This window comes from Daucus carota, chromosome 5 (genome assembly GCF_001625215.2).
Source record: "Daucus carota subsp. sativus chromosome 5, DH1 v3.0, whole genome shotgun sequence".
Lineage (NCBI taxonomy): Eukaryota > Viridiplantae > Streptophyta > Magnoliopsida > Apiales > Apiaceae > Daucus > Daucus carota.
The window spans coordinates 39,962,218-39,987,179 of NC_030385.2; the positions used below are offsets into that span (position 1 = coordinate 39,962,218).

The 24,962-nt window shown below is 35.5% G+C and overlaps 5 protein-coding genes across 5 annotated transcripts; 3 read left to right on the top strand and 2 right to left on the bottom strand.

The window, feature by feature from the left end:
- Positions 1 to 716: 716 nt before the first annotated feature.
- Positions 717 to 2,740, bottom strand: LOC108223536 (probable E3 ubiquitin-protein ligase RHC1A). The gene is made up of 3 exons (XM_017397852.2): positions 2,605 to 2,740; positions 1,301 to 2,271; positions 717 to 1,001 (listed from the first exon to the last, which is right to left on the bottom strand). Exon 2 carries the CDS (start codon positions 2,235 to 2,237, stop codon positions 1,305 to 1,307), a length of 933 nt encoding a protein of 310 aa, XP_017253341.1. The 5' UTR covers positions 2,238 to 2,271; positions 2,605 to 2,740; the 3' UTR covers positions 717 to 1,001; positions 1,301 to 1,304.
- Positions 2,741 to 9,990: 7,250 nt separating this feature from the next.
- On the top strand, positions 9,991 to 12,941 carry LOC108223537 (farnesol kinase, chloroplastic). Its single transcript, XM_017397855.2, has 6 exons — positions 9,991 to 10,241; positions 11,135 to 11,202; positions 11,274 to 11,405; positions 12,121 to 12,236; positions 12,446 to 12,560; positions 12,658 to 12,941. The coding sequence occupies exons 1-6, from the start codon at positions 10,125 to 10,127 to the stop codon at positions 12,833 to 12,835; spliced, it is 726 nt and encodes a 241-aa protein (XP_017253344.1). The 5' UTR covers positions 9,991 to 10,124; the 3' UTR covers positions 12,836 to 12,941.
- A 24-nt stretch (positions 12,942 to 12,965) lies between these two features.
- Positions 12,966 to 15,978, bottom strand: LOC108222368 (pyruvate decarboxylase 2). Its single transcript, XM_017396286.2, has 6 exons — positions 15,419 to 15,978; positions 14,822 to 14,985; positions 14,088 to 14,738; positions 13,876 to 13,993; positions 13,346 to 13,534; positions 12,966 to 13,256 (listed from the first exon to the last, which is right to left on the bottom strand). The coding sequence occupies exons 1-6, from the start codon at positions 15,848 to 15,850 to the stop codon at positions 13,086 to 13,088; spliced, it is 1,725 nt and encodes a 574-aa protein (XP_017251775.1). The 5' UTR covers positions 15,851 to 15,978; the 3' UTR covers positions 12,966 to 13,085.
- Positions 15,979 to 17,279: 1,301 nt separating this feature from the next.
- Positions 17,280 to 19,728, top strand: LOC108220811 (internal alternative NAD(P)H-ubiquinone oxidoreductase A2, mitochondrial). Its single transcript, XM_017394671.2, has 8 exons — positions 17,280 to 17,752; positions 17,843 to 18,056; positions 18,156 to 18,316; positions 18,409 to 18,474; positions 18,695 to 18,858; positions 19,000 to 19,114; positions 19,198 to 19,377; positions 19,462 to 19,728. Exons 1-8 carry the CDS (start codon positions 17,345 to 17,347, stop codon positions 19,612 to 19,614), a joined length of 1,461 nt encoding a protein of 486 aa, XP_017250160.1. The 5' UTR covers positions 17,280 to 17,344; the 3' UTR covers positions 19,615 to 19,728.
- An 887-nt stretch (positions 19,729 to 20,615) lies between these two features.
- LOC108222275 (U-box domain-containing protein 44) lies at positions 20,616 to 24,952 on the top strand. Its single transcript, XM_017396195.2, has 5 exons — positions 20,616 to 21,179; positions 21,731 to 22,519; positions 22,639 to 22,945; positions 23,072 to 23,536; positions 23,674 to 24,952. The coding sequence occupies exons 1-5, from the start codon at positions 20,748 to 20,750 to the stop codon at positions 24,786 to 24,788; spliced, it is 3,108 nt and encodes a 1,035-aa protein (XP_017251684.1). The 5' UTR covers positions 20,616 to 20,747; the 3' UTR covers positions 24,789 to 24,952.
- The last annotated feature ends 10 nt before the right edge of the window (positions 24,953 to 24,962 follow it).

Here is a 24,962-nt window from a genome sequence, read left to right on the forward strand (position 1 = left end):
ATACCGAAATAATTAAAATATTTTTTTTGGGTTTGTCTAGACTCTAGTGTGTTCCCATGAGCACATGCTAAGCGCAAAATTTAATACTATGTTTAGGAGATTTTGATTGGTGTGATTGTTGTATTTGCAAGGCGAGTCCAGCATTATTAAGATATGAGAGCCAATCAAAATCTCTCAAGCTTATAAATTTACACACTTAGCATGTGCCATGGGCACACACTAAAAAACCCGTTTCTTTTTTATGACAATACAAACTAAATTAAGGGTGCTTGTCCTGTCACATTTTTCAAAAAAATAGTCCAAAATACTTGTGCCGGAGGGTGCTTGTCCTGTCACATTTTTCAAAAAAATAGTCCAAAATACTTGTGCCGGAGAAGATGTTCCGGACCTAATTTTTTGCAATCCAAAACACTGGACCGTGCGGCGTTCATCCTCTTTTCCTTCCTAACGTTGCACGATAAACCGTTTTGAAATCCTAAATGCTATTTCATATAACGTTTTACTCCTAAAATGCCAGATCATGTTACATTTTATAGTGTTTTTCATACCTAAACGCAACAATGATCTAACGTTTTCTTTCAAAAATCAAAACACTGGATTATCCGTCATTAATAAAAAAAAATTTGGGCCTTCTATTATTTTAGGCATCACTTCTAAATTTTGGGTATCAGGCCTTTTCTCCAAATTAGCAGGAACCATAACTGAGAATTTAAGACTGAAAATAATTACTATTTTCTAACTTTTACATAATATAAACACCTTCGAGTTAAATTGTTTAAGCACAGTCATCTTACAATCTATAATACCATTACATTTAATATGAAAACGGTACATAACAAGGCACAAAAACAAGAATGTAACAAGCAAAGCAGACATTTAGAGTTTATTACATAACACATGAGAAATATCTGAGTGCACTACCACCTTGAGGAACCTCGCTCCATGCTTGAGAAAGAAATGAATTAAGGCCTGCTTCGCCAATTTAAAGCTCTCTTCTTGCCCTGCAAGCATCGACACAAACTGATATGAAAAATGGTAATCCCTGAACTGCACAAGTTTACCCGACACCAGCAGACATCATTTAGAATTGAAACAATACTACAGGGGGTATGATATACATAATAATACACTTCACTATGTCAAACGATGCCACATGGTACACAGAAAAGTACAGTAATAAAACACCATGCCACAGAAGGCCAACAAAAAATAAAGTTCTATGATCCCCCTTTCCTCCTAAAACAGAAGAAAGTATATAATATAACAGTAAAATATATAGAAATGATGCAGCATACACAACCTCACTAATTGAAAGGCCAAGCAGCATAGTTTGATCCACTGTTCTCGTCGTAGGGAGCTCTAGAGCGACTTCCCTCTGCTTCTGACCCTTGGTTTGATGAGCGGAAAGGCCATAGCGATGATAGCAGACTCCTTCCTTGACTCTGTCTACTATTATCCCTCTCAGAACTGTTGCCCCTGTTGTTGCCGGTCTCGCTATGATGACTTGACCTTGTATTACCATGAGCACTACCTGAAACAGGAGGAAGCTCCACACGACAGACTGGGCATGAATTGTGCTCAACCAACCAAGGAACTATACAATCAGAATGATATATATGATTACACGGCATTTCCCTTGCTTCAGATCCCAGCTCAAACTTTTCTTGACAAACTGGACATTGCGAGTCAGATCTTAAGTGCCTGCGGCTGATTTTAACAGTGGGCATAGCATCTATTGCAGACCTGGGTGCTGGAGGTGGACCCCGTCTACCGTTACTAGTGAGCTGTTCAATAAATTCCTGTAAGCCAGGTCCCATGAGAAACTCATTCAAATTAGCATGCTGATGCCCCCTCCCAAGCGGAGAGCCATTAAAAAAGAATTCAAATCCATCATCACTCGACATCCTCCGCGGACCACGACCATGTAATATAAACTCGGGAAACATATTTGATCTCGTCCGACCACCAAATCCCGAGTTTCCACCCATCAACATCTGCCTAATAAAAGTAGCCAATTCATTGTTAACCCCAAACATCGGGTCACGGATGAGCTCCGTGGACCCAAACTCAAAACCATCATTTCTATCAACTCCATAGTCCTCCTGCCTATCACCCACCACTTCACTCAATTCTTGCACAAACCCCCCATCGCAATAAGGGCAAACCAAGCTACGTCTCCGAGGCCTAATCGCCCTCCCACATTGGTAACACCAATGTGTATTCCCACCACTTGACATCCTAACTACACCCCCAATTAGCAACAACACCTATCTTTTCTTCGAAACAAGCAAATTCATTACACATCCAGATATCAAAAAAACGCATAAATTAGAACATAACAAACATTTCCAGCTTCACAGTAACTTGAAATCTTAAAAACGAAAAAAACAAACAATTTCTAAATTAAACCAAAAATAGGGTCTTTTATACTATGAGAAACCAAGAATTGAACAACACAAATCTTGTACAATCACAATATCAACACAGCTGATTCAACCCATCTCAAAAAACATATGAATTGACAACATAAGACATTGGAAACAGTTAAAACTGGATATTACAAGAGATTAAAGATGGGTGTGTAAATATGTTGAGGAGACTTACATAGGAGCTGGTGCGACTGATCGGACAAAGTGGTTGTGGAATTAATCGGATCAGAAATGAAAGTACTGGTGGGTAGTGTGTGTCTATAGTCTACTGGGCGAGGCTTCTAGATTTTTTTATTTTTTTTTAATGTAGTAATGTAACTAGCCTTTAACCCGTGCGAAGCACGGGCGGGTATATAGTTCGTAATTTATTATTTATAATTTAAATTTTAACATCATTTTATTAGTATTTTAATATTAGTGGATTGAATTTTAATTAAATTATATTATTTAACTGTCTATATATTTCTCCCGATTACTTGAAAATGGACAAACCCTAATAAATATATATATGTGTGTGTGTCATGATTTTAGTACATTTTATCCAAATCTAGTACACGTAGATTTAAAAATAAAAAAAAATCAGAAAAATCAAATCTTTTCTAAACATAGCCGATCGTGTAATACCTTTGAAAGATTCGGTAATCTAATCAATCGAATTTCAACGTAATTTTGTAATATTGGTTTGATTGACATCAATAACTTTTAAATTAAAAATTAGAAAGAGTTATGTAATGATTCGTATTTATATTGAAATATAACACGTTAAAGTTAAAAAAGAGTCATATGAACTTAATAAAAAAAAAAGAGTTATATGAACGGTCTTGTTAAAAAAAGATATTTAAAATTGTATATTTATAATTTTATTTATAACATCATTATAATTTTTTAATGAAATATTATATGATAATGAATTGTTATGAGTGTTTTTAGTATTTGAAACTGTTTAACAATATAATACTAATAGACTCCACATTACTTCACATTCATTTGTAGACCTGTAGTACCAAAAGGAGAGTACCAAACCAAAAAATATAACTAAAATTTTGGACTACAAATTATATCCATGTTGGCTTATTATAGTATAGTATAGTATAGATTTGTATGGAAATTGATTCTACCCGTTTACATTCAAGCATTTGCTCAATTCCACTTATTTATTTTATATATCATATTTATTTTATGTATTATTTTAATTTATATTAGTTAAATATTAAATAATATTTAAATAAATCGAATGATAAGTAATTTTTTTAAAAATAAATTCATTAAAATTTAGAAAAACTCATATTAAATTGAAATATATAATTTAAAAAATGTTACAAGGTAGTATATTATATATATAGTACTAAAAATAAAAAACGTTACAATTTTAAAAAAATTGATATTCACGTCGACGTTAATATGATGTATAACGTTAATCAATCAATCAATATAAAATAAAAAGAAAAAAGCACAGGCCTGACCACGGCCACCTGCATGCTGCAATGCAAAGCATAAAATTGGAGTCTACTCCAGTATTATGAAAAGCGCAAATCGGCTCTAGGCGGTGAAAGGACCTTCTAGCGCTTAAGCGGTAAAGCGGACGCTTAAGCGGAATCTTAAGTGGGCCAATAAGCGGATTAATAAAATATAATTAAATATTTAATTTTAATATTAATATATTCAAAAATAATGTTATATTGTGGTAAGAATTTAAATTTTTAAAAATATATATATATATATATATTAATTTTTTAATATAATTATAGTTATATTATATAAAAAAAATATTTTAAAACTGAAAAATTAGCAAGTCAAAATCATTTTGACCGCTTAAGTACCGCTTAATCCGCTTAACGACCGCTTAATCCGCTTAATAGTCCGCTTAATTTTCAAAAACGCTTAAGAACCCGCTTAATACAAAATCGAGGCGTTTTAGGGCCGATTCCGCTTAGGCGGCCGCTTAATGCGCTTTTTAAAACATTGGTCTACTCACAGTCTGCAACCCAATATTTGGGCTCGCGTTGGAGCTGTTCTTGTATCTCACAATACAGTAAGCTATAATTCAGGATCGTTTTATGAAACTTAAATACATATTTCGGTCTTCTAAATATTTCGAAAAATTCTAACAATCATCTGTAAGGATTTATATAGGGCTTATGTTGTGTTTCGTTGGGGTGAATGAAAATGGAGGGAATGGAATCAAAGTTTTATATTTTTTTCAAACAATCAAAGTTTTATATTTTTTTCAAATCTTTTATATTTTTTATTTTTTTAACGGATTCCGTTAAAGTCAACTCATACTTAACGACACAGTGACCTAAATGCAAGTTTTTATTAGTTCAGCGAGTTGATTGCAAGTTAAATTTAGTTCTGTGATCCGTTTGCAAACTTTTTGAGTTCAATGACCCAACTGCAAGTTGGCCATGAGTTCGGTGATCTTTTTGCCTATTAACCCAAATCTTATCATACAAAATTTGAACTTCAAAGTCCTCCCTCCTATTTTCTATTATTTTGTTTTATTTATACTCATTTCATTCTATTTCATTACATTCACCCCAACCAAACACAACATTAATGTTGTGTTTGGTTGGGGTGAATGATTCCGGAAGGAATGGAATGAAAAATGAACTATTTTATGGGTCATTTTTAAGAAATTTCATTCATTCATCCATTCCATTCCTTACATCATATGCAATATATCACCCCTTCAATTTAAGATGGAATGCTCCATTCTCTTCTAACCTCATTTTCTTCTCAAATCTTATCATAACAATTTTGCACTTCTTCAAATTTTTTTCAAAACTTTCTTCCAATCCTTATTAATTTCAAGTGTTTTTTACTCATTCCATTCCATTCCATTCCATTTTTCCCAACCAAACACAACATAAGAGTTTCACAGAGCTTCATTTTCTTCATAAAATTTGTATATTTTATAAATGAGCGATTATTTTCACCCAATCCATTTATTGAAAACTCAGCCCATTAATTAAATAATCTACGGCATTATATTTACTTTCTCTCACCGCCGGTGGTAAAGGAATGGATTAAAAGGAAAAAAATAGTGGTTTGCTCTTTTTGCTGACTTCAGTAGTTCAGTACTTTACTACTACTTCCTTTCCTTCCGCAAAATTCAACTTCAATATTTTTTTTTTTTAATATTAAATAGACCCCTCCTCTAAATCCTGCCGAAATATGAGTGCATTATTTCTGAGTTCTGACCGCTTGAATGGCCAAAAGGCGATCTGTCTCAACTTCAACGCTTACCCATTCTTTACTCTTTGATCTAACTTAGAGCCTCACGTATGCTTAACCTCGGTCACATCTGCAGTTGAAACTCCTTGTTTTCAAGAGTTTGTTATCACGGTCCGTATATTTTGTAAGGAAAAAGTTTTTTTGCCACACAACTTATTATTTATTTAGAAATCTATCACTGAATTATAACATTTTTTTTTGTCATTAGGTTCGAATTATTTTTTATCACTAACGTTAGGTTCGAATTTGATTATTAACATTATGTTATTTTTTTAGCATTATTAAAATATAATGTTAGTCTGCAATATTATGGTGATCTGATATGTGTCTATATCTTTATATGTATTATTACATATGTGTCCTAGGTAGTTTAACTTGGAGGTTGAACACTCATTTTGAGGCTCCTAAAAGATTTAGTTTCAAAAATTATTTTATTTTATTTTTTCTGAATAAAATTTAACCTTTGAATTTAGCGCTGATTTTTTTTCCTTCAAAAAAAACGTTGGATTTTTTTGGTCACTAACGTTATGTTTCGATTTGATTATTAACAATATTTTATTTTTTTTAGCATTATAAAACATAGTGGTAGTTTGCAATATTATGGTGATATGATATGTGTCTATAGCATTAGAGCAAGTCCAATGGTGATGCTAAAATGTGTATAGCTATTGCTATAATTTGAAACTAAAAAGTTGTTTTTGGAGTTAAAATAGAATTCAAAGTCCAGTGGGTAGATTCAAAATAGAACCAATTAGATGTATAGTTAACTAAACTTCAACTACCCTCTCATAAATATACATAACATCTAAATATAGCATTCCATTGGAGTTGCATTTTTTCCTTGGATGCTATATTATAGCAATATCAACATCTATACTTGGTTCTATATTTAGCACAAAGTATAGCATTTTGCTATTTTGCATCTAAATATAGCATCCCATTGGAGTTGCATTTTTTACTTGGGTGCTATATTAAGGCAATAGCACCCACTTTAGCTCCCCCGTTGGACTTGCTCTTATATATAGTCATCTATATGTCCCCTGCCTTCCTGACAAAAAAAAATAATCTATATGTCCCCCGGGTAGTTTACCTTGAAATACGAGAGTTTAACACGCATTTTAATAACCTAAAAAATTTAGTTTTATAAACTATTTTAAGACTCCACAAAAATATAGTATCACTTGACTCAATTTTACTTGAAAATTAATTGTAGATGATAAATTGTTTGAAGTCATTGATTTCATATTGATAATTTAATGAATTTTTAGAATTCTAATTATAATTCATCCTGATTTTACCACTCATTTATGTCATTATTACTACCTCCGTCCATCTCATCTATTTATAGTTCTTTACCACTACTTGGCACGTATTTTAAGATTCCCACTTTTATAAAATATAGATTAATAACTTAATTTTGAGATTAATTCATACTATTTTCCTCCAAAATAAACTACCCAGGACACATATGGAGTACTACATATAAAGATATAGACACATATCAGATCACCATTATATTACAGACAACCATTATATTTTAATAACGCTAAAAAGAATAACATAATGTTAATAATTAAATCCAAACCTAACGTTAGTGACAAAATAATAAATCTGAACCTAACATTAGTGACTGGAAAAAAATCCGAACCTAATATTAGTGACAAAAAAGAAAAAAAATTATAGTTGAGTGGTAGGTTTCTAAATAAATAATAAGTTGAATGGTAAAAAAATCTATTTTCCCATTTTGTAAATATCTTTGAGAGACAGATTATATTACTGGGTCACGAATTGTAACCATCGTCTGGGTTTAATAAAGAAGAGGCAGGAGAACCGGCGGTCTAATATTACAATGCAAAAAATAATTGCTAATGACTCCGCTGAATATGAAAGAAATAATTATAAAAGTGAGTTGGATTGTGCTCAATGAAAAACAGTTTTTAGTGTAAAAAAAATTGAAAAACACTAATACAATCTTTAGAAACTGAATTTTTTTCTTAATCAATTCTCACTTTCTCACCAACAAAATGTTCTCATCTGAGTTACTCTCAAAATCAATTAACAAAAATTTAAATGAATTCGTTTACTGAACATTTTGTGGCACGCCAAGAAAATTTTACGGAGTAACGGTTTAATTTTAAATTATATTTCGCATAAAGTAAATTTGAAATAGTTCACAATAAGTAAACCATTAAACATCAATTCCTCGTGGGAATTATACGTACAAAGATAGTAGAAATATAATCAACCTTATAAAATTCCAAAAAAGTTGGCAATATCTTTCTAACGGAAAAAAGGTTTGCAGTTACTATCAAACAATAATTCTCGTTTCTGTATAAATTGTACAAATAAGCGCAGTTTTTCAAAATTCGTGGCCTCAGCCGGAAACAGCCGACATGCATAATTATGTATTATATTTATATACTAGCTAAAAATATTAAGTAAATTCCAACAAGTTAATAATTATTTATAAATTGAATAGAATAATGATCTAGCTTTGCAAAATCTCATTTAAAAATAATTCTTTTTTTTTAAACTTGATTTTAAACTATACACTTCATTTTTTCTAATATAAACCATTTATTTTATATGTGAGTATATCAAATGATATATGATTTTACTTTCGCTGAGTGAGATTATTCATTATCATTAATTATGCTGACCTATTTAATTATATTAATAAAATGCTAATTATGTTTTTATATACTAGTACTACTTCGAAAAATATTTTTTTTAAATTAAATGTCCCTTGTGATTGGTTTTTTTAATGATATAATTTATTTGTTTGGAACTTCTTATATCTAAATTACCTTTTCTTATTACATGTTTGTTATAATTTAATATAATTAATTGATATGATTTATATTTCATTTTAATGAATTTTGTTTAAAAATTAATTTCCTTACAGATTAAATAATCAAATAATTAATTGATTTGATATTAAATAATCAATATTATTTAATATAATTAATTTTGTGATTTGATACTTTTATCCAGTGTTGTAAAAAGCGGGAATCGGACTTAGTCGGTGAAAGGATCGTCCAACGATTAATCGGATAATCGGAGATTAATTGGAATGATTAATCAGATCATTAATCGTAATCAATTTAATATTCTTTTAAATAATATATATATAAATATAATTATATATAGTATAAATTTATAGTCATATAAAATTAAAAGATTAATGATTTTTTATAACACAAATATGCCTTTATATACATATACAAGTCTAGTCATCTGAATTTGATTGAATCAGCGAAGGAAGATATTTCAAATTTATGTAATTAGAGTTTAGTAGTTAATATTGAAATAGTGAAAGGTAATAAAAACAACTTTAATTTATGTGTTTTGTCATTTTTGTGCCTTTTGTTTTATTTAAAATTAAATTTAAATTTTCAATTTTTTTTACTTTTTATTTTTAAATTCACCGATTTTTGACCGACTTTTTCCGATTAATCCCGACTTTTGACCGATTAATCCCAATTTTAACCGATTTTCAGGAAAAACGATTTTTTTCATCGATCAACACTTAATCAAGACGGTGGCCGACCGAACAACGATTAATCGGCGATTAATCCCGATTAATCGGCGATTAATCCGACTTTCAGAACACTGCTTTTACCAATTAATTTTGTACTTATACTACCCTCCGTGTTCGGTGAAATGGGACGGAGTAAGAGTATCTCCAATGATGATTTTAATTTTTTTTTTAAAAAAATATAATATGTGACTCCTAGTAAGTTAATATATTGAATAGCGTGACAATTTCACCCATAATATGTAGCACCTAGATGCTCTTTTTTTAAAAGAAAGGAAGGAGGGGAACTTAAATTTTTAAAGAGCTACTAGGTGTCCGTTGGAGCACTAAGAGCAACTCCAGCTTCCCTATTTGGAGTCTTAAACCAAAATATGGGAATATGGGAAAATAATCCACTCCAACAGTATCCTAGTGATTCCCTAAATCACTAAGATCCACTAGCCATGCCTTATCTTTAGGTAACCTCTCTCCTCTCCTAACTCTTATTTTATAATAAATTTTGAATACAAACATGTTCTCTCTCTTCACCTATTGCAATAATGGCAACTTTTAATAATAAAATAATATATAAGGAATGAATATAAGGAATATTGTTGGAGGTGAGAATAGCTATTATTATCTTAAGTCACTAGGATCCAATATTTTATATTATATTTAAGGAATGGGCTAAGATGCTACCGGAGATGCTCTAATATGCTCTTAAATTTTAGAGTTAAAAGCTTGTCTGAGGAGCACTAGGATGCTCTAAGTAATTTTGTTCTTAAAGTCAACTCTCTTGTTGTCTCAATCGTCACATTTTTGTTATTGACAAATCCTTTATATATTCACCTTTATTTGCAGTTGCTAGCATCCTCACCTGATTTTCCGTTGTGGTGTTCGAAGCATTTTGATAAGCACAGTCACCGGAAAGAGCTGAGGCCACAATGTTTTCCGATAATGCGCTGGCCGGTGATATATGTGCTACTGTCATTACAGCTGCTGTTGCTTCTTGTGTTCTTCGACTTTGGGAAGAAACTGCCAAGCGAGGCATTTTCGAGCAGGTGTGTTTCAGAAAATTTCGAATACATTATTAATGCAGTTTATGTGTAATTACTGTTAAGTAACCGGCTCGTCTAAAATCCAAAGATGGAAATGAGCGTTAAGGTCCACCCTCGACCCAAAAATAGTCTTTCAAGTGAGTGAGAATGTTGGATTATATGATCCTGGTAAGTCTCTTCCCAAGGTTTTATGAGAACTGGTCAGTTAACAGTTATAACGCTGCGAGGGAGAGTGTTAGATATATGATCCTGGTAAACATCTTCCTAAGGTTTTAGGAGAACTAGTCACTTACGAGTTATAGTGTAGTGAGTGCTATGTTGCTGATTTTGTTTAGATACTTGCACACAATCTGTTTATATTTTTTCCTCTGTTGAAGACCTCAAAAAAGCATTCATCGTAATATTGTGTGCGCAGAATTAACTTTTCAACTCTTTTATGTATATGGAGCTCCTTTCATTCGGCTCAAACGGCTTCGACCATGCTCGTTAAAGTAATACTCACAATAGTTGATTAGGGATTTAAATTTGGTTTCACTTTATGTACCAGATATTAGACACTCACAAAAGTTTATTAAAGATTTCAATTAATTTACATGTGAGTTTTGGATTCTAAAGGGTTTATATTTAAATTTGGGTTTGGTGGCTGGTGGTTGTGTCATCTAGTTTAATCATTGCTTGCTCTTGGTGGATGGGGTGGCTAGCATGAATATAAATTCCGAAATGGACTGGGCTATGTTAAAGAAAACAGGGATGATAGTTTTCTATTGACCATTTAGGATAAAAAAGAGTACAAACAAGAGGCAAATGTTACTAGTCAGATGCTGCACAAATTTGCAACTATCTCGCGCATGAATCATGATGAATTCTGATTTCTGACATTTATACTTTATTTTCAGAAAGTTAACAGGAAGATGGTGCATATAAGCTTTGGTTTAGTATTCATGCTTTGCTGGCCGATGTACAGGTACTTTATATACAGAACATTTTTACTCCTTTTCATTTTCAATGAATGACAGAGTGGTTATATTGTTGCAGTTCCGGTCATCAAGGAGCACTTTTTGCAGCTCTCATCCCTGGACTGAACATTGTTAAAATGCTTCTTATGGGATTAGGAATATGGAAAGACGAGGCTACGGTTAAATCCATGAGCAGATTTGGAGACTACAGGTAAAATTTCTTTGAGATGAAAATGATTGATGCCTATCCGCATAGGTTTGTGGAATGCCCCTTCCGCATTCCCCCAACATCAAATACAGATATAGATTTATTCATATGCCAGTCACATTCTCTAGATAATTACATATCTGAAGTTCTGAACGAAGATATAAACTTTCCGTCACCATATGCAGTCGTTTAAGTAATTAAATTCTGATATTTGCTTTAAAATCTGTCATACACATAAAATGTCTGTCGCTGTATCAAACTTCCAGTTTACCATAGAGTCAGTCTGCTACATAATCACCTAGCTGAAACTTAAGTTCAGCAGTCTTAGGCAGGACCAGAAAATCTTGGTCAGTTTAGGTACCCAAATGCTCAAGAAAAACATTACTCATGCTGAATTTTATCACTCAGGGGAGATGAGAAATGAAGTGGGGATGGGGGCAGTGAGGATTGAATTCTTAACCAAGCTCCCACCACTAAGCTGTCTTTCCTCCTCTGAAATAACATACTAATATGTAAATGTTTTGCAGCCAACTAAAGCTTGATGAATACCGTGGAAATTTTACCTAGCTCGAGAAAATTATTTATTTCTTGACATTGTGTATAACAAACAGATCTGGACAGATTATTAGTCTCATTAATCATTGCTTTTTTTTTTCTTCTTCTTGATATTTTAAATTTCTTGTGTAACTGCTTCTTAGTCGTTCTCACATTGCACCAGGGAACTTCTGAAGGGTCCCCTATACTATGTTTTAACTATTTCTATAGCTTGCACGGTTTATTGGAGAAGTTCCCCAATTACAATTGCAGCAATTTGCAACCTCTGTGCTGGAGATGGTATGGATCATCTAATAAAATTGTTGGGTGCAGCGTATTATACTGTTGTACTAAAATTGTTGGGTGCAGCGTATTATACTGTTGTACTGGGTTTCTTAGTCAGATGCATGTAATTATGTAAATGTATAAGATGAGTTGGAATAGAGTCACCAACCTAAATTGAATATCTGATAATGCTACTAATTATTCTGTTCTCCATCCGGATTCAGGAGTGGCTGACATCATCGGAAGGAAGTTTGGAAGCCAAAAGCTCCCTTACAACAGTGATAAATCCATTGCTGGTAGTGTTGCAATGCTTATTGCTGGTTTCATCGCGTCTGTCGGGTAGCTGCACTTTGCCTCTTATAACTTCTAAGTAGTACTGGAATACCCTGAAGCAAAATTATGTTGCCAATTTACTAACCCAGTTACACTGTCATAGGTACATGCATTATTTCTCCTCATTTGGCTACCTCGAGGAGAGTTGGGAAATGGTTCTCGGTTTCTTTGTTGCTTCTTTTGCATCGACGCTCGTAGAATCCCACCCTTTAAGCACAGTGCTGGATGATAATCTAACAGTTGGCCTTGCCACTTTAGTGGTAGGAAGTTTTGTGTTCTAGTTGTGTATTGTACTTGAGCAGAGAAGTTTCTACTGGGAAACAATATTTACTGTTGTCTGTCATTGTAATTTGTTGGCCAATTATATAAACACCCCTATTTCAAGAATTTCTGTTTTGTTAACTAATTAGAAAAATTTCAAAACAAAGTTTTTATAATTTTAAAACTCTTATTTTAGATGATAGTCTGATAGACAATACTGATATAACTGTGAAATACAAAACTTAAGAAAGTTGATGTGTATCACATATTCTACTGAGGATTAGGAGGGCGACTATTAGCAGAAGCAACTCTTGATCCCCATTCCAGCAGCTCTTTGCTGGTATCATCTTTATGCACAATCACTTCTATAAAACACAGACAATCTTTCTTGTCTCCTAACGATGTGTCGATAGCTTGAATAAGCTCCTCTTCAGTCTTTACCTGTAGTTAAAAGAGATTTAAAAAATTGCCTAGGTTTATATCTTAGTGAATATCACTTATTAACGTCAGATTTAAGTGTCTGCAGATACCCGCATTGTCCAACAATTGCCCTCGCCATTATGTATAGCATCCACAAGGGCAGTGTAATTCCAGTTCTTAATGACATTGTATGGCCCGTCATGAATCTCAACTTCTATTGTGTATCCACCATTGTTAATCAAGAATATAATGCTCTTTTGATCGTTTCGTATCATTGTTGAAATATCTTGACAAGTTACCTGCAGCATTTTATGCATACATATTATCATACAGAGGAGCTCCAAATATGAGCTCCTGTAATTGTTAATTTGTTATACAGAGGAGAACTAGTTACTTAGAGCCCGTTTGACCGAGTTTAAAATTGTGAGTTATGACTTAACATAACTCTGAAATTTTGACTTATTGATGAATTATGAGTTACTGAAAATGTAATAATAAAAATAAAAGTAATTTATGGATAACTTATGTCTTATAAATAATTTTTTATCAAAACCTTTTTTAAAAAAATAAGTTATTTTTTAAGTCAGTTTCTGGCCTATTTCTGATTTTAAGTCAGTTTCTTCTGAAGTACGAGGCTTACCTGGAAACTACCATCTCCAATGCAAGAAATGACACGCTTCCCAGGAACTGATTGTGCATAACCAAGGGTGGCACCAACAGACCATCCTATTGAACCATACTGCATTTGGAATTCATACCTGGAACACCAACTTTTTGTTTTTCATATATGCATTTGAAAAAAATCAAAGGGAAACAAAGAGCTAATTGCATCCATTTTGCATTGTTACTTACCCACAACCATCAGGCAGTTTTAACTTTTGACAATTAAACCACGAGTCACCTGTCTCTGCAATCACAGCCGTGTTGCTCGTCAGCATCTTCTGAATATGCTGGAACAAAACATTTACTCTCAGAGCCTCCTGAGGCTCAGCTTTCAGTGGTTGTCCTTCAGAAACAAAAATCCGATGATAGTTCTCATAAGCCGTTTCATTTTTCTTAATCTTCGTAGCAAGCTCCCTCAGAAAATCCTTCATTAAAACGCAACCAAAGGCAGGGCCATTAGCAACCACTACGCGATCTGGTTGCACAATAACAGCCTTCTCTTTTTTGACTAAGAGTGAGTATCCGACAGAGCTGTAGTCATTAAATATAGGACCAACAAATAGGTAGGCGTCTGCTGATTCAACAATCTCAGCACAAAATGCAGTGCTAACTGCACCCCAGTAAGTACCAATAAAATGTGGATGTTGCTCCCCGACATGCCCTTTAGCTGATGGCATTACTGATACAGCGTATCCTGATGCATCTGCTAATTCCATAAACGCTTCCTGGGCCTGGGACACTCTGAGTTTCGGCCCTCCAACCATTACTGGCTTCACTGACTTGTTAAGAAATGCAGCTGCAGCATCTACTGCAGCTTCTAGCCCGGCTTTATTGCTACACCTGAATCAACATTCCATGTTACATGAAAATACTGGATTAAGAATTAAGCAAGATTAAGAAGAATAAACCAGGATTTCTATTACCGGGGGGAAATTGCAAATGGAATGGGAATTCTGGTAAATGTGGAATGAGGGATGCCCGGGAGATTGCAACTAATGCTGATATAAACAGGCTTGCTTTCTTTGAGGCAAGTAGCTATTGCACGGTCTACTTGTTCATGCGCGTCTTCTAGATTAGCAACAACAGCCTAAGAAAACAGAGAACAAACTACAACTAATTGTTCTCCTTGTAAAAATAATTTATATTAAGCATGACCATATGATGTTAGAAAAGAAAAAATCCTTTCATATTAAGAATTGGACATGAGATGATTTGCAATTTATGATTCGTTTGGGAACCTGAATTTCATTTCAAATTCTGAATTTGAACATATAACCTGTTTGAGAATATGAATTTGGATTTCATTTAAAATCCAGGACATCCAAATATGAATATAAACCACTGAATTTGAAACGACAACTCAAATCCTATCATTTGAAATCTATAATTTGAAATGATATGCACGTTTCCAAATGCCCTCTTAATAATACCATTGCTTAGTAAGTTAGATTCAGTCTTAGCACCTCAGAGTCGCAGTTTTTGGGCTAATTTAGTTTGTATTTGAACGAGCACCCACGTACCTGATAACATGTAACAGATCTAAAACAATGCAACTCCTGGCCAAAATCCGGAATTCCAATAGTATGATGCAGAATCCTATTAGTCCCGAAGTCATTAGAATTCGGACCTCCTACAATACAAACCACCGGGAGATTCTCACTATAAGCACCTGCAATCGCGTTGATCACACTAAGCCCCCCAACCGTAAACGTGACAACACAAGCCCCCACGCCTCTCTGACGAGCATATCCGTCAGCTGCATAGCCTGCATTCAGCTCATTGCAACAGCCAATATTTTTCAGCTTCGGCTCTGCAATAAGGTGATCAAGTAACGTGAGGTTGAAGTCACCGGGCACTGTAAAAATGTCTTCGACGCCGATTTGAACGAGACGCTGAGCGAGGTGGCGACCGAGATTGGCATCTGAGGGAGCTACCTCTGCGGACTCTGCCATGATAATGTAATGTGACTTGAAAGCTTAGTGTGAATATCGTAAATACAGATGAGAAACATGTAAGTGGCACATTATATAGTGTAACTAGAATTAAGGAGCGGTTAATTAAAGTGAAATGAGATTCGAAAAGAGAGGAAGACTGAAGCGGTTTACGTGGGTTCTTGTAATTTCTTGGAGAGGAGGATTTTGATGTTGCGAGTAGAGGGGCTATGTGCCACGTTTATCAGTTTTCTATAAACTCATGCTCATCATATTTGGAGTATTGTTAAAAATTATTAGAGTATCTCCAACGGCGTTGACTATAATCCTTGGCTAATTGGGACTCATAAGACATGATGTGCAATTTACAGACCTGTAGAGATTCGACAAATTTAACTACGAGGCTGGCTAAAATTATAGACAACAGCTCGATATGGTTGGCGTATGAGTTTTTCGAGCTGTTGGCTAAATTTTTTTATTTATAGTATGTCACCTTTAAGCTAAGGGTTTTCGATGGTTGGAGATGCTCTTATGCTGTTAAAAATGTGTCGATAAATAAGTACTATGTTTAATAATTTTTTTGATATTTGCATATTATAATATTTTTTATGAGATTTGGTAGTTAGATTTATGATAATTTCTCGGTAAAAGATGAAAAAAAAACTTTTTCAAAAAAACAGTTTTTGAATTAAAAGTCGCTTTTCAAAAAGCTGCAACAGCAAAACAAAGCCTTGTTCTATAAAAGTTGTTTTATAAGGAAATAAATATTTGTTTATTTCAGATATTGAATTTTTCGTACAATAAATTTGCACGAATACGGACTCTACTTTTAGAATGAAGGTAAATTTTTTCCATAAAAAAAAAAGGTAAATTTTGTTTGTGAACAAATTCGAACTAAATTCTGCAAATTTGATTCGGTTCAGTTGGAACTTGACATCAACATGTGTTCGGTAAGAAAATGAGAGTGAGACCAGGTTATAAAGCATTTATATAGACAAACTCAACTCGATTTAGAATAAAAAACAATCTCGTCACCCTTTATCTGTAGACTCTGTAGTTCCTGTTGATCACTGCAGAAGGATCTGATCTCAAGAATTGAAAGGATGCAATCCTATATTAGGAGCAAGAAGACAGTGAAGAAAGGCATGAACCACCGAAATTCAATCCTAATATCCCAACTTTGGTCCCACTTCAGACTCTGTTTTGTCCATAAACATGTACACAGTACACCTATCCACCTCTGCCTCACAAACATTTACCTATATTTTTCAAAGAGTCCGGATCCCTGACAAACGATTGTTTCAACATATAGTAATTAGCAATTTAGAACGAATATGCAGCAATTTACGGTGAATATAATTAATGTATGATTTTCATGACCATGTCACCTTATGAACAAGGTTTTCACCGATCAGTTATAAGTAACCGCGGATAGTATAATTTTAACCATGACATATCCAAATAACACAAAAAAGAAACTCCCCTCTAGCTCTGATATTCTACAGGCTCCACACCATGCATTGGCTCATCAAGACTCTTACCAGAGTCTCCAAGTCCACCACCAACAAAACCAAACTAGACACCCTCCTCTTCTCACGCCATTTCACTTCCATTGCCACTGCAGAAACGGCCGAGTTAGGTCCCACAAAGGCCGGCGAGAAGCCCCGGGTGGTGGTCCTGGGGTCCGGATGGGCTGGTTGCAGGCTCATGAAGGACATTGACACCAGCATTTATGATGTTGTCTGTGTTTCTCCTAGGAACCATATGGTTTTCACGCCTCTTCTGGCTTCCACTTGCGTAGGCACGCTAGAATTTCGGTCCGTAGCTGAGCATATAGGCCGCATACAACCTGCCATTTCAACCGAGCCTGGCTCATATTTGTTCCTGGCTAATTGCACAGCTCTTGATACTCAGAAGCACCAGGTTTACAAATTTATATTGAATTGAATAATTGTGTACTTTGAAGTTTAAGATTAGATGATTTCTCAGTATTCGTTGTTATGTTAAATTTAGGTGCATTGCCAAACTGTAACCGATGGATTAGCAAAGCTGGATCCAAGGAAGTTCAGAATCTCATACGACAAGTTGATTATAGCCTCTGGAGCTGAAGCTTCCACTTTTGGAATCAATGGTGTGAAAGAGCATGCCATTTTTCTACGCGAAGTTCATGATGCTCAGGAGATCCGAAGAAAGTTGCTACTTAACTTGATGATGTCTGATGTTCCTGGTATCAATATAGTACAACTTTAATATCCAATTCTCCATCCATTTCCATACAATGTTTCTGATCAACTTATAAATTCATTACATGGATTTGCTGAGACAGGAGTTAGTGATGAAGAAAAGCGTAGGCTTCTGCACTGTGTTGTGGTTGGAGGTGGTCCAACAGGAGTTGAGTTCAGTGGTGAATTGAGTGACTTTATTATGAGGGATGTTCACCAAAGATATGCTCATGTAAAAGATTACATCCATGTTACACTAATTGAGGTTAGCTGCTGATGGTTGCTTAATCATCTACACAGAGTACATTTTGTCATTTTACTTGCTCATCAGAGACTCCCTTTTTTCTCACTATCCAGGCTAATGAGATACTGTCATCCTTTGATGACCGTCTCCGGAAATATGCAACTAAGCAGTTAACCAAGGTGAGACATAATTAGTTTCTGGACATAAATCATAGGCACTGTATGTTAAGTTCAGTTTTAGATGTGATGATCTCTGATTTCTTGAACCAGAGATTTTGAAATAGCCTTGATTCAGATTAGATTTCTATGTTATATACTTATTTCTAGCATATGACAGTGCCTCAATTGTAACCATACTTTGGAAGAAATGTTATTGTTGTAATGAAAAGTGTTCCTCCAGTCAGGAGTCCGTCTTGTCCGGGGAATTGTGAAGGATGTTCAACCTCAAAACATAGTTCTCACTGACGGAACAACTGTTCCATACGGTCTGTTAGTATGGTCTACCGGTGTTGGTCCCTCCCCTTTTGTACAAGCTCTGGACATACCAAAAGCACCCGGAGGGAGGTAAATATTAAAGATGATTTATTCTTAATGATATAAAATCATTTCCCCCTAAATTAGCCACATTTACACTTTTTCCAGTGTAGAATATCTTGTATTTGTCTTGAGACTGATCGTAAATATTTCGTGTCTTGTGTTGCAAAGGATTGGAATTGATGAGTGGCTGCGTGTTCCCTCAGCCCCAGACGTGTTCTCCATTGGTGACTGCTGCGGGTACCTTGAAAGTACAGGAAAACCAACCCTTCCAGCCTTGGCACAGGCAAGCCAATTTATATATATCAAAGCCTTTTCCATTATAAAATGCAATTTTTGGTGTTTTAATACAAAATGCATGAAATGCAGGTTGCAGAGCGTCAGGGATTATATCTAGCAAAAGTACTGAACACGATAGGTAAAGCCGGGGGAGGTTATGCAAATGCTGCACAAGAGATGGAATTAGGCAAGCCTTTTGTGTATAAACATTTAGGAAGCATGGCAACTGTTGGCAGATACAAAGCTCTTGTTGACCTTAGGCAGAGCAAGGTAACAAATTCATCATTTCTTTTTATTTTGCTACTAGGCAGCTCCCGCTTCCCGGATTACTCAATTTGTTACATCTGTTTGCAGGAAGGAAAAGGGGTATCGATGGCAGGGTTCGTTAGTTGGTTTATATGGAGGTCTGCGTACTTTTCACGCCTGGTGAGCTGGAGGAACAAGTTATATGTTGCAGTTAACTGGGCTACAACTGGTGCATTTGGACGCGATATAAGCCGATTGTAGTTTTCTCAGCAAAGAACAAAAAATGTAACATACAGTACAATGCATGATTGTATGCTTCAAATAATAGTTGCAGAATATAAAAATCCCTTTTTTAAAAAATCTGGGAAACTGGTAAGAACAGTTACACAAAATTTAAATACTCATGCAGACGTGTCTTCGCTCGCCCTTCTACTATCAAGGATGATGTGTACTTGAAAGACAACTGTAGTCTAGACATGCATAACGAATAACAATACGAGTGATTTTAAATTTGCTGAAATAAGTACAATATGTTGAATTACAAATGTTATAAATTAATCGTCGGATAAACCAAACGTCCCCAGGTAATCTGCAAAGAACGCAGAAAAAACATGACGCGATGATATCTGATGCAAGTTGCAGGCTTCAATAATAGAAAGTTTTTGACAAGCACAATTGTAGAATGTTAGTCGGCTAGAGAAATATATAATTAGTACATGTTGCAGCAAAGTGAGCAAGCAGCAGGGGACAGCAAAAGCAAATCTAGCTAAAAGGTTGCATGCATGCTGCCTAGTTGAACGCACACACAACATCACACACACATAAAGATGCATTATCATAATACATCAAACCAAATTGCTGGCTTTGAAGAAAGCAATCATCCAATTGTGTTTGCTAAAACTTCTGGTGCTGGCTTTGAATGCCTCGTAACGGGCAATTAAGCTTCACAGGATATAGTTTAAGAAGTGTTATAATTATGGTGTTAAGTCCGTGGCAGAATCAGTATTTCATGTTAGAATACAAAATGATCCCGGTAAGCCCTTCTTCTAACATTTGGAGCTTTTGGGAGAATTGATCACTTGACATGATATCAGAGCTTGCTCGTGGTCTCTTGGCTCTTCCCGTGTGTTGACCTTAACTAAACTCCACTATACACATTTAAGAATTGTAACTTCATCAACATTTAGATGGCCACCATCTTAACATTATCGACCCCGATCCCAATGTAGTTCAATTATCGATCGTTATATGGGATTGTGCAATTGAGATTGACGCGGGAATATAAAATGCAGAGGCAAAGAACAAATAGCTCACTGCTTCTGACCTTGAAGAAACTATTTCACCTGAAACAAATGCTACAAACACCCCTCAAGTCTCAAACATTCTAATCGAAAATGACATCTTCCTCCTCAGCCATAAAATCAGTCCTCAGCTTTCTATCTGAAATCTGCGCGATCAACGACAGTCATGACTCCTGGGAGAATCCTAGGAAGTTTGCCAGTTACGCCAAGCGTCTACACGTAGTGATCAGTCAGCTAGTCAGGTCATCATTGCCTGAACATCTTCCAGCATCGGCTAAAACATCGATTAAAGGGATCGCGGAAAATCTAAAAAATGTGGCAGCAAGTATGGAAGTTTATGGAAAGAAGAGTAAGATATATGTTCTCATATACTGTGAATCATTGTGTTTGTCGTTACAGGAGGCCACTGTGGCCATCGGAGGATGGTTAGCGTTGCTTGATTCGGCTATTGATGAGATAGTTAATCCTGATCTTCATAAGAAGATTGCTGATCTTTCCAATGATATGAAACAAGCTCAGTACAGAGTAATTCTCTCTTTCCCTCTCTTTTTCAAATATCTTTTGTTTTATGATTTGTTTGACATTTCGGATATTAATCAAGTCTAGAAATTTTGTGGTAAAAAAAAAAAAAAAATCCTATTTCAAAGATTATGATTGAATGAGCTTTGGAATCAGATCAAAGTCATGAATCTTGCTCTGTTAGTTCTTCTTTAAACTGAATAGGGTAGCAGATCCGATAAGAGAGCCAGCCCTCCAAGTTTTAACAATTCTGAGTTAATTTATATGTCATGTATGATCCCTAGTAAAATTTAATCTTGGATCAGCGAATTCTGACATGATTGATGTGTTTAAATCTGACAAATATCGGCCAAAATGACTGTCAAATAACTATAGCTGTTATTTGTATCATAAAAATTCCATCAAAGTGAACACAACCTAAGGCACTGAAAATTACGTGGCCTACCCTGTATCCGACATGGCGGATTCTTTATCTAGACGTAAATTAATCGTACAGGATTTAATTTAGTACAGAAAACTAGAATTCGACTATTTTTCTAACTTGCATGATGATACAGGTTACAGAAAATGAAGAGAGGGTACACCACACACTGCAGAAAGAAGGAGAAGGAAGACCAACAAGTAAAATAATCCAGAGTGCTATCGTCATGGATTTAGCTCGAGCCCTCGGGATCGATTCCAATAATCCTGCTGACTTGCTAGAACAAGTCCAGTTACTCAAAAAAGATTTAGCCTGTTCCAGTTCAGTTGCAGAGAGGCGAATTTTAACATCTGTGGAAAGAATTGTGGATAACTGGTCTACTGAAACCCAAAATTTGGCTCAAACGTTTGATATTGATTCAGACGATGATTTACACATTTCACCGTTTAAGAACTTTCTGTGTCCATTAACTAAGACAGTTATGAAGAATCCAGTAGTGTTGGAGTCATCACTGACGTATGAGCGGGCTGCAATTTCTTACTGGTTTGATCGGTGTCTTGAAGATGGTCGTGATCCAACGTGCCCTGTTACTGGACAAGTCCTCAACTCACTGGAGCAGAAGCCTAATATTGGATTGGCTGGAGCAATCGAAGAGTGGACTAACAGAAATATAGAAAATCAGATTGCATGTGCTGTGCAGTATCTGAGTGAGGACTCTCCTTCTATGGAACATGTTGAGAAGGTTTTTGATAATATGCATAAAATAACAGAAGAGAATCAGTTGGCCAGATATAAAGTACGTATTGCTGGTATAGATGTTCTTTTAGTGAAATTTCTTAAGAATTTTACAAAAAGTATGGGATCTCATGTGAGAAGCAAAGGTTTAATGGCTTTGCTCAGCATTGCTAAGGATGAAGAAAGCAAGGTGAGTCTTCGGATCTTATTTCTCTTTTGAGTACTTTAGCCATTATTGTTACAGTAAGTGTACTAACTGCGACATGCCCTTGAGTTTTTACCGTGTATCTGGTATTTATTACTTTTCAGAAAACGATGCTTGAAGAGGGTGTTTCTAGATTGACTATACATAGCCTTATCGGAAGCTCAGAGATAGAAAGAGAGTATGCTGTAAGGTTATTACTTGAACTTTCAAGTGACGAAGCTTATTGTGCTAAAATTGCTTCTGAGAAAGGGGCGCTGGTTTTGCTCTCAAGCATGGCGGGTAATTCAGAGCAACCCTCTCTAGCTAATTTAGCCGAGGAAGTCTTGAGACGGATGGAAGGAGTAGAGGAGAACATTAAGCATTTAGCAATAGCTGGTAGGTTTGAACCTCTACTCAATAGACTCTGTGAAGGTAAGCCTTATGCCAGTTACAGGTTATATCATCTTCGTAATTTTGTAATGTTTTGACTCTCTGTAGGAATGTTTGCAATAGTTCGTTTTTCCCGATATACCAGTTCTTGACACTCCTGTGTGACAGGTTCTGATGATGGTAAAATAGAGATGGCTTGCATGGTCGGTAGCATGACCTTGACAAATAGCGCAAAGGAGCAAATTGCAAGCAGAAGCGCCAAGACACTTGTTGACTTGTTAGCTAATCCAGAAGGAAGAACCCCTAGCTTAAGAGCGCTGCATAATCTATCCTGTTTAGATGACAATGTAACAATACTTGTTGATTCAGCCGTACTTCCTGCTATTACAACTATAATGTTTGAAATTCGGGATTCATCAGCAGAGCAGAAGGAACTGGCTGCGGCTGTTATTGCAAATATAGTTTCTAAACCCGGGCAATGGGAATTAGCATCAGCCGACAAGGAGAGAAATCTATTGCAATCAGAATCTATAATCTCAAGTCTTCTTGGCCTTTTATCTCTTTCATCTGCTCAGTGCCAGTTATCTACTCTTCAGATTCTATATGGAATTGCACAATCTCCGCATGCATCAGGTACTCTATTGTCTATAGATTAGAGTACGCACAACAGTGCTCTCATCATATACCTTCGTGTTTGTTACTGTACTTGCTTCTTCGTATTAGGCACTCTTTAACTGCACCTAATGTGCCTTATGTGATCTCTCCTGCAGAATCTGTCATGGCTCACATAAAGCTTTGTGATGGTCTCAAATCCATCATAACATTCCTTGATCACGCGGAGGTTGAGCACAGAACTTATGCTTTCAGACTCACAAGACTGCTCTCCGATAGGCTTGGAGAGGACCTGGCCAATGAACTTAAAAAATCAAACAAGCTACACTTGATTAAAAATGAGATATTGGATACACAAGCAACTGATGGTAAGAGATCGGATGCTGCCTGCATACTAGCTAATCTTCCTCTTTCGGATGCTGAAGTAAAAGATGTCCTCGGAGTTAGTTTTGTTGGCTGGATTGTTGCTACACTCAAAGAACAGCACCGCAGCTCCAATTTGAGAACATCTCGACCCATCTCAGTTATGGACGAAGGGCTTCTTGGTCTCCTTCTGCACTTCACTAGGAGCCCAGATCAAGAATCAGTTAATATCATAAAAGAGCACCGTATTATGACCATTTTCTGTGAGCAGCTCGTTTTTAGCTCGAAAGCAAAAGAGAGAAAGTTGGCTGCACTAGGCTTAAAGTACCTGTCAGAAACAGGACGAGCAATTTCTGGTGGAGAATCAGAGCCACAACCTCCCCACGGCTTCTGCGCATCTCTATTCTTCATGTGTAGGAGAGGTTCTTCAAAGCCTTCTGCTTGTCTGGTTCACAATTCCCCATGTGAAGAAGAAAGCCAGTTGTGCTTGTTAAAGGGAAACTGCATCAAACCACTAGTTGATCTCCTAAAGGACGACGATACCAGTGTTCAGATTGCTGCCGTGGAAGCCCTCTCCACACTAGCACTAGATACTTATAGTGCTAATTTTGAATCTGTTGTCGATGAGCTTGAACGTCTGGGTGTAGTCAATGCTGTGTTTTCGCTGTTCATTCAAGCCCGATCAGGAGAGCTTCAAGAGAAGGCTCTCTGGATGGTGGAAAGGATGTTAAGAGTCGAAAACCAGACCCAAAAGAATGCTCTGAACCAGCCTTTGGTTAGGGCATTGGTGGAAGCCTTTAAGCATGGAAATACAGTGACAAAGAAACATGCACAAGATGCTCTTACAAGTCTAAAACAGATATCAGGAGTTAGCGGAAAGACATCAGTTCAGAATCGAGGACGTAGGTAGTCAGCCTGTGAAATGTATAAAATCTTGGTTTCGCTGTTGTATTGTCATCAATTGCAGAAAAAGAATAAGTAGTTTCCGTGAGCCAGAGCTCATATCACATTAAGTGACCAATTCTCCTAATTCTCCTAAAAACTCGAGGTGGGTTTACGAGAATCATAAAATATATGATAACAA

Coding starts and splice junctions, on each gene's coding strand:
- LOC108222275 (XM_017396195.2), top strand. CDS start 20,748: ATGACATCTTCCTCCTCAGCCATAAAATCAGTCCTCAGCTTTCTATCT. Junction 22,520..22,638: donor CTAAGGATGAAGAAAGCAAG/GTGAGTCTTCGG, acceptor ATTACTTTTCAG/AAAACGATGCTTGAAGAGGG. Junction 23,537..23,673: donor ACAATCTCCGCATGCATCAG/GTACTCTATTGT, acceptor TCTCTCCTGCAG/AATCTGTCATGGCTCACATA.
- LOC108223536 (XM_017397852.2), bottom strand. CDS start 2,237: ATGTCAAGTGGTGGGAATACACATTGGTGTTACCAATGTGGGAGGGCG.
- LOC108223537 (XM_017397855.2), top strand. CDS start 10,125: ATGTTTTCCGATAATGCGCTGGCCGGTGATATATGTGCTACTGTCATT. Junction 10,242..11,134: donor AGCGAGGCATTTTCGAGCAG/GTGTGTTTCAGA, acceptor CTTTATTTTCAG/AAAGTTAACAGGAAGATGGT. Junction 12,237..12,445: donor CAACCTCTGTGCTGGAGATG/GTATGGATCATC, acceptor ATCCGGATTCAG/GAGTGGCTGACATCATCGGA.
- LOC108220811 (XM_017394671.2), top strand. CDS start 17,345: ATGCATTGGCTCATCAAGACTCTTACCAGAGTCTCCAAGTCCACCACC. Junction 17,753..17,842: donor TTGATACTCAGAAGCACCAG/GTTTACAAATTT, acceptor TGTTAAATTTAG/GTGCATTGCCAAACTGTAAC. Junction 19,115..19,197: donor CCCTTCCAGCCTTGGCACAG/GCAAGCCAATTT, acceptor CATGAAATGCAG/GTTGCAGAGCGTCAGGGATT.
- LOC108222368 (XM_017396286.2), bottom strand. CDS start 15,850: ATGGCAGAGTCCGCAGAGGTAGCTCCCTCAGATGCCAATCTCGGTCGC. Junction 13,535..13,875: donor TTGGAGATGGTAGTTTCCAG/GTAAGCCTCGTA, acceptor AAAATGCTGCAG/GTAACTTGTCAAGATATTTC. Junction 13,257..13,345: donor GCAATTGTTGGACAATGCGG/GTATCTGCAGAC, acceptor TTTTAACTACAG/GTAAAGACTGAAGAGGAGCT.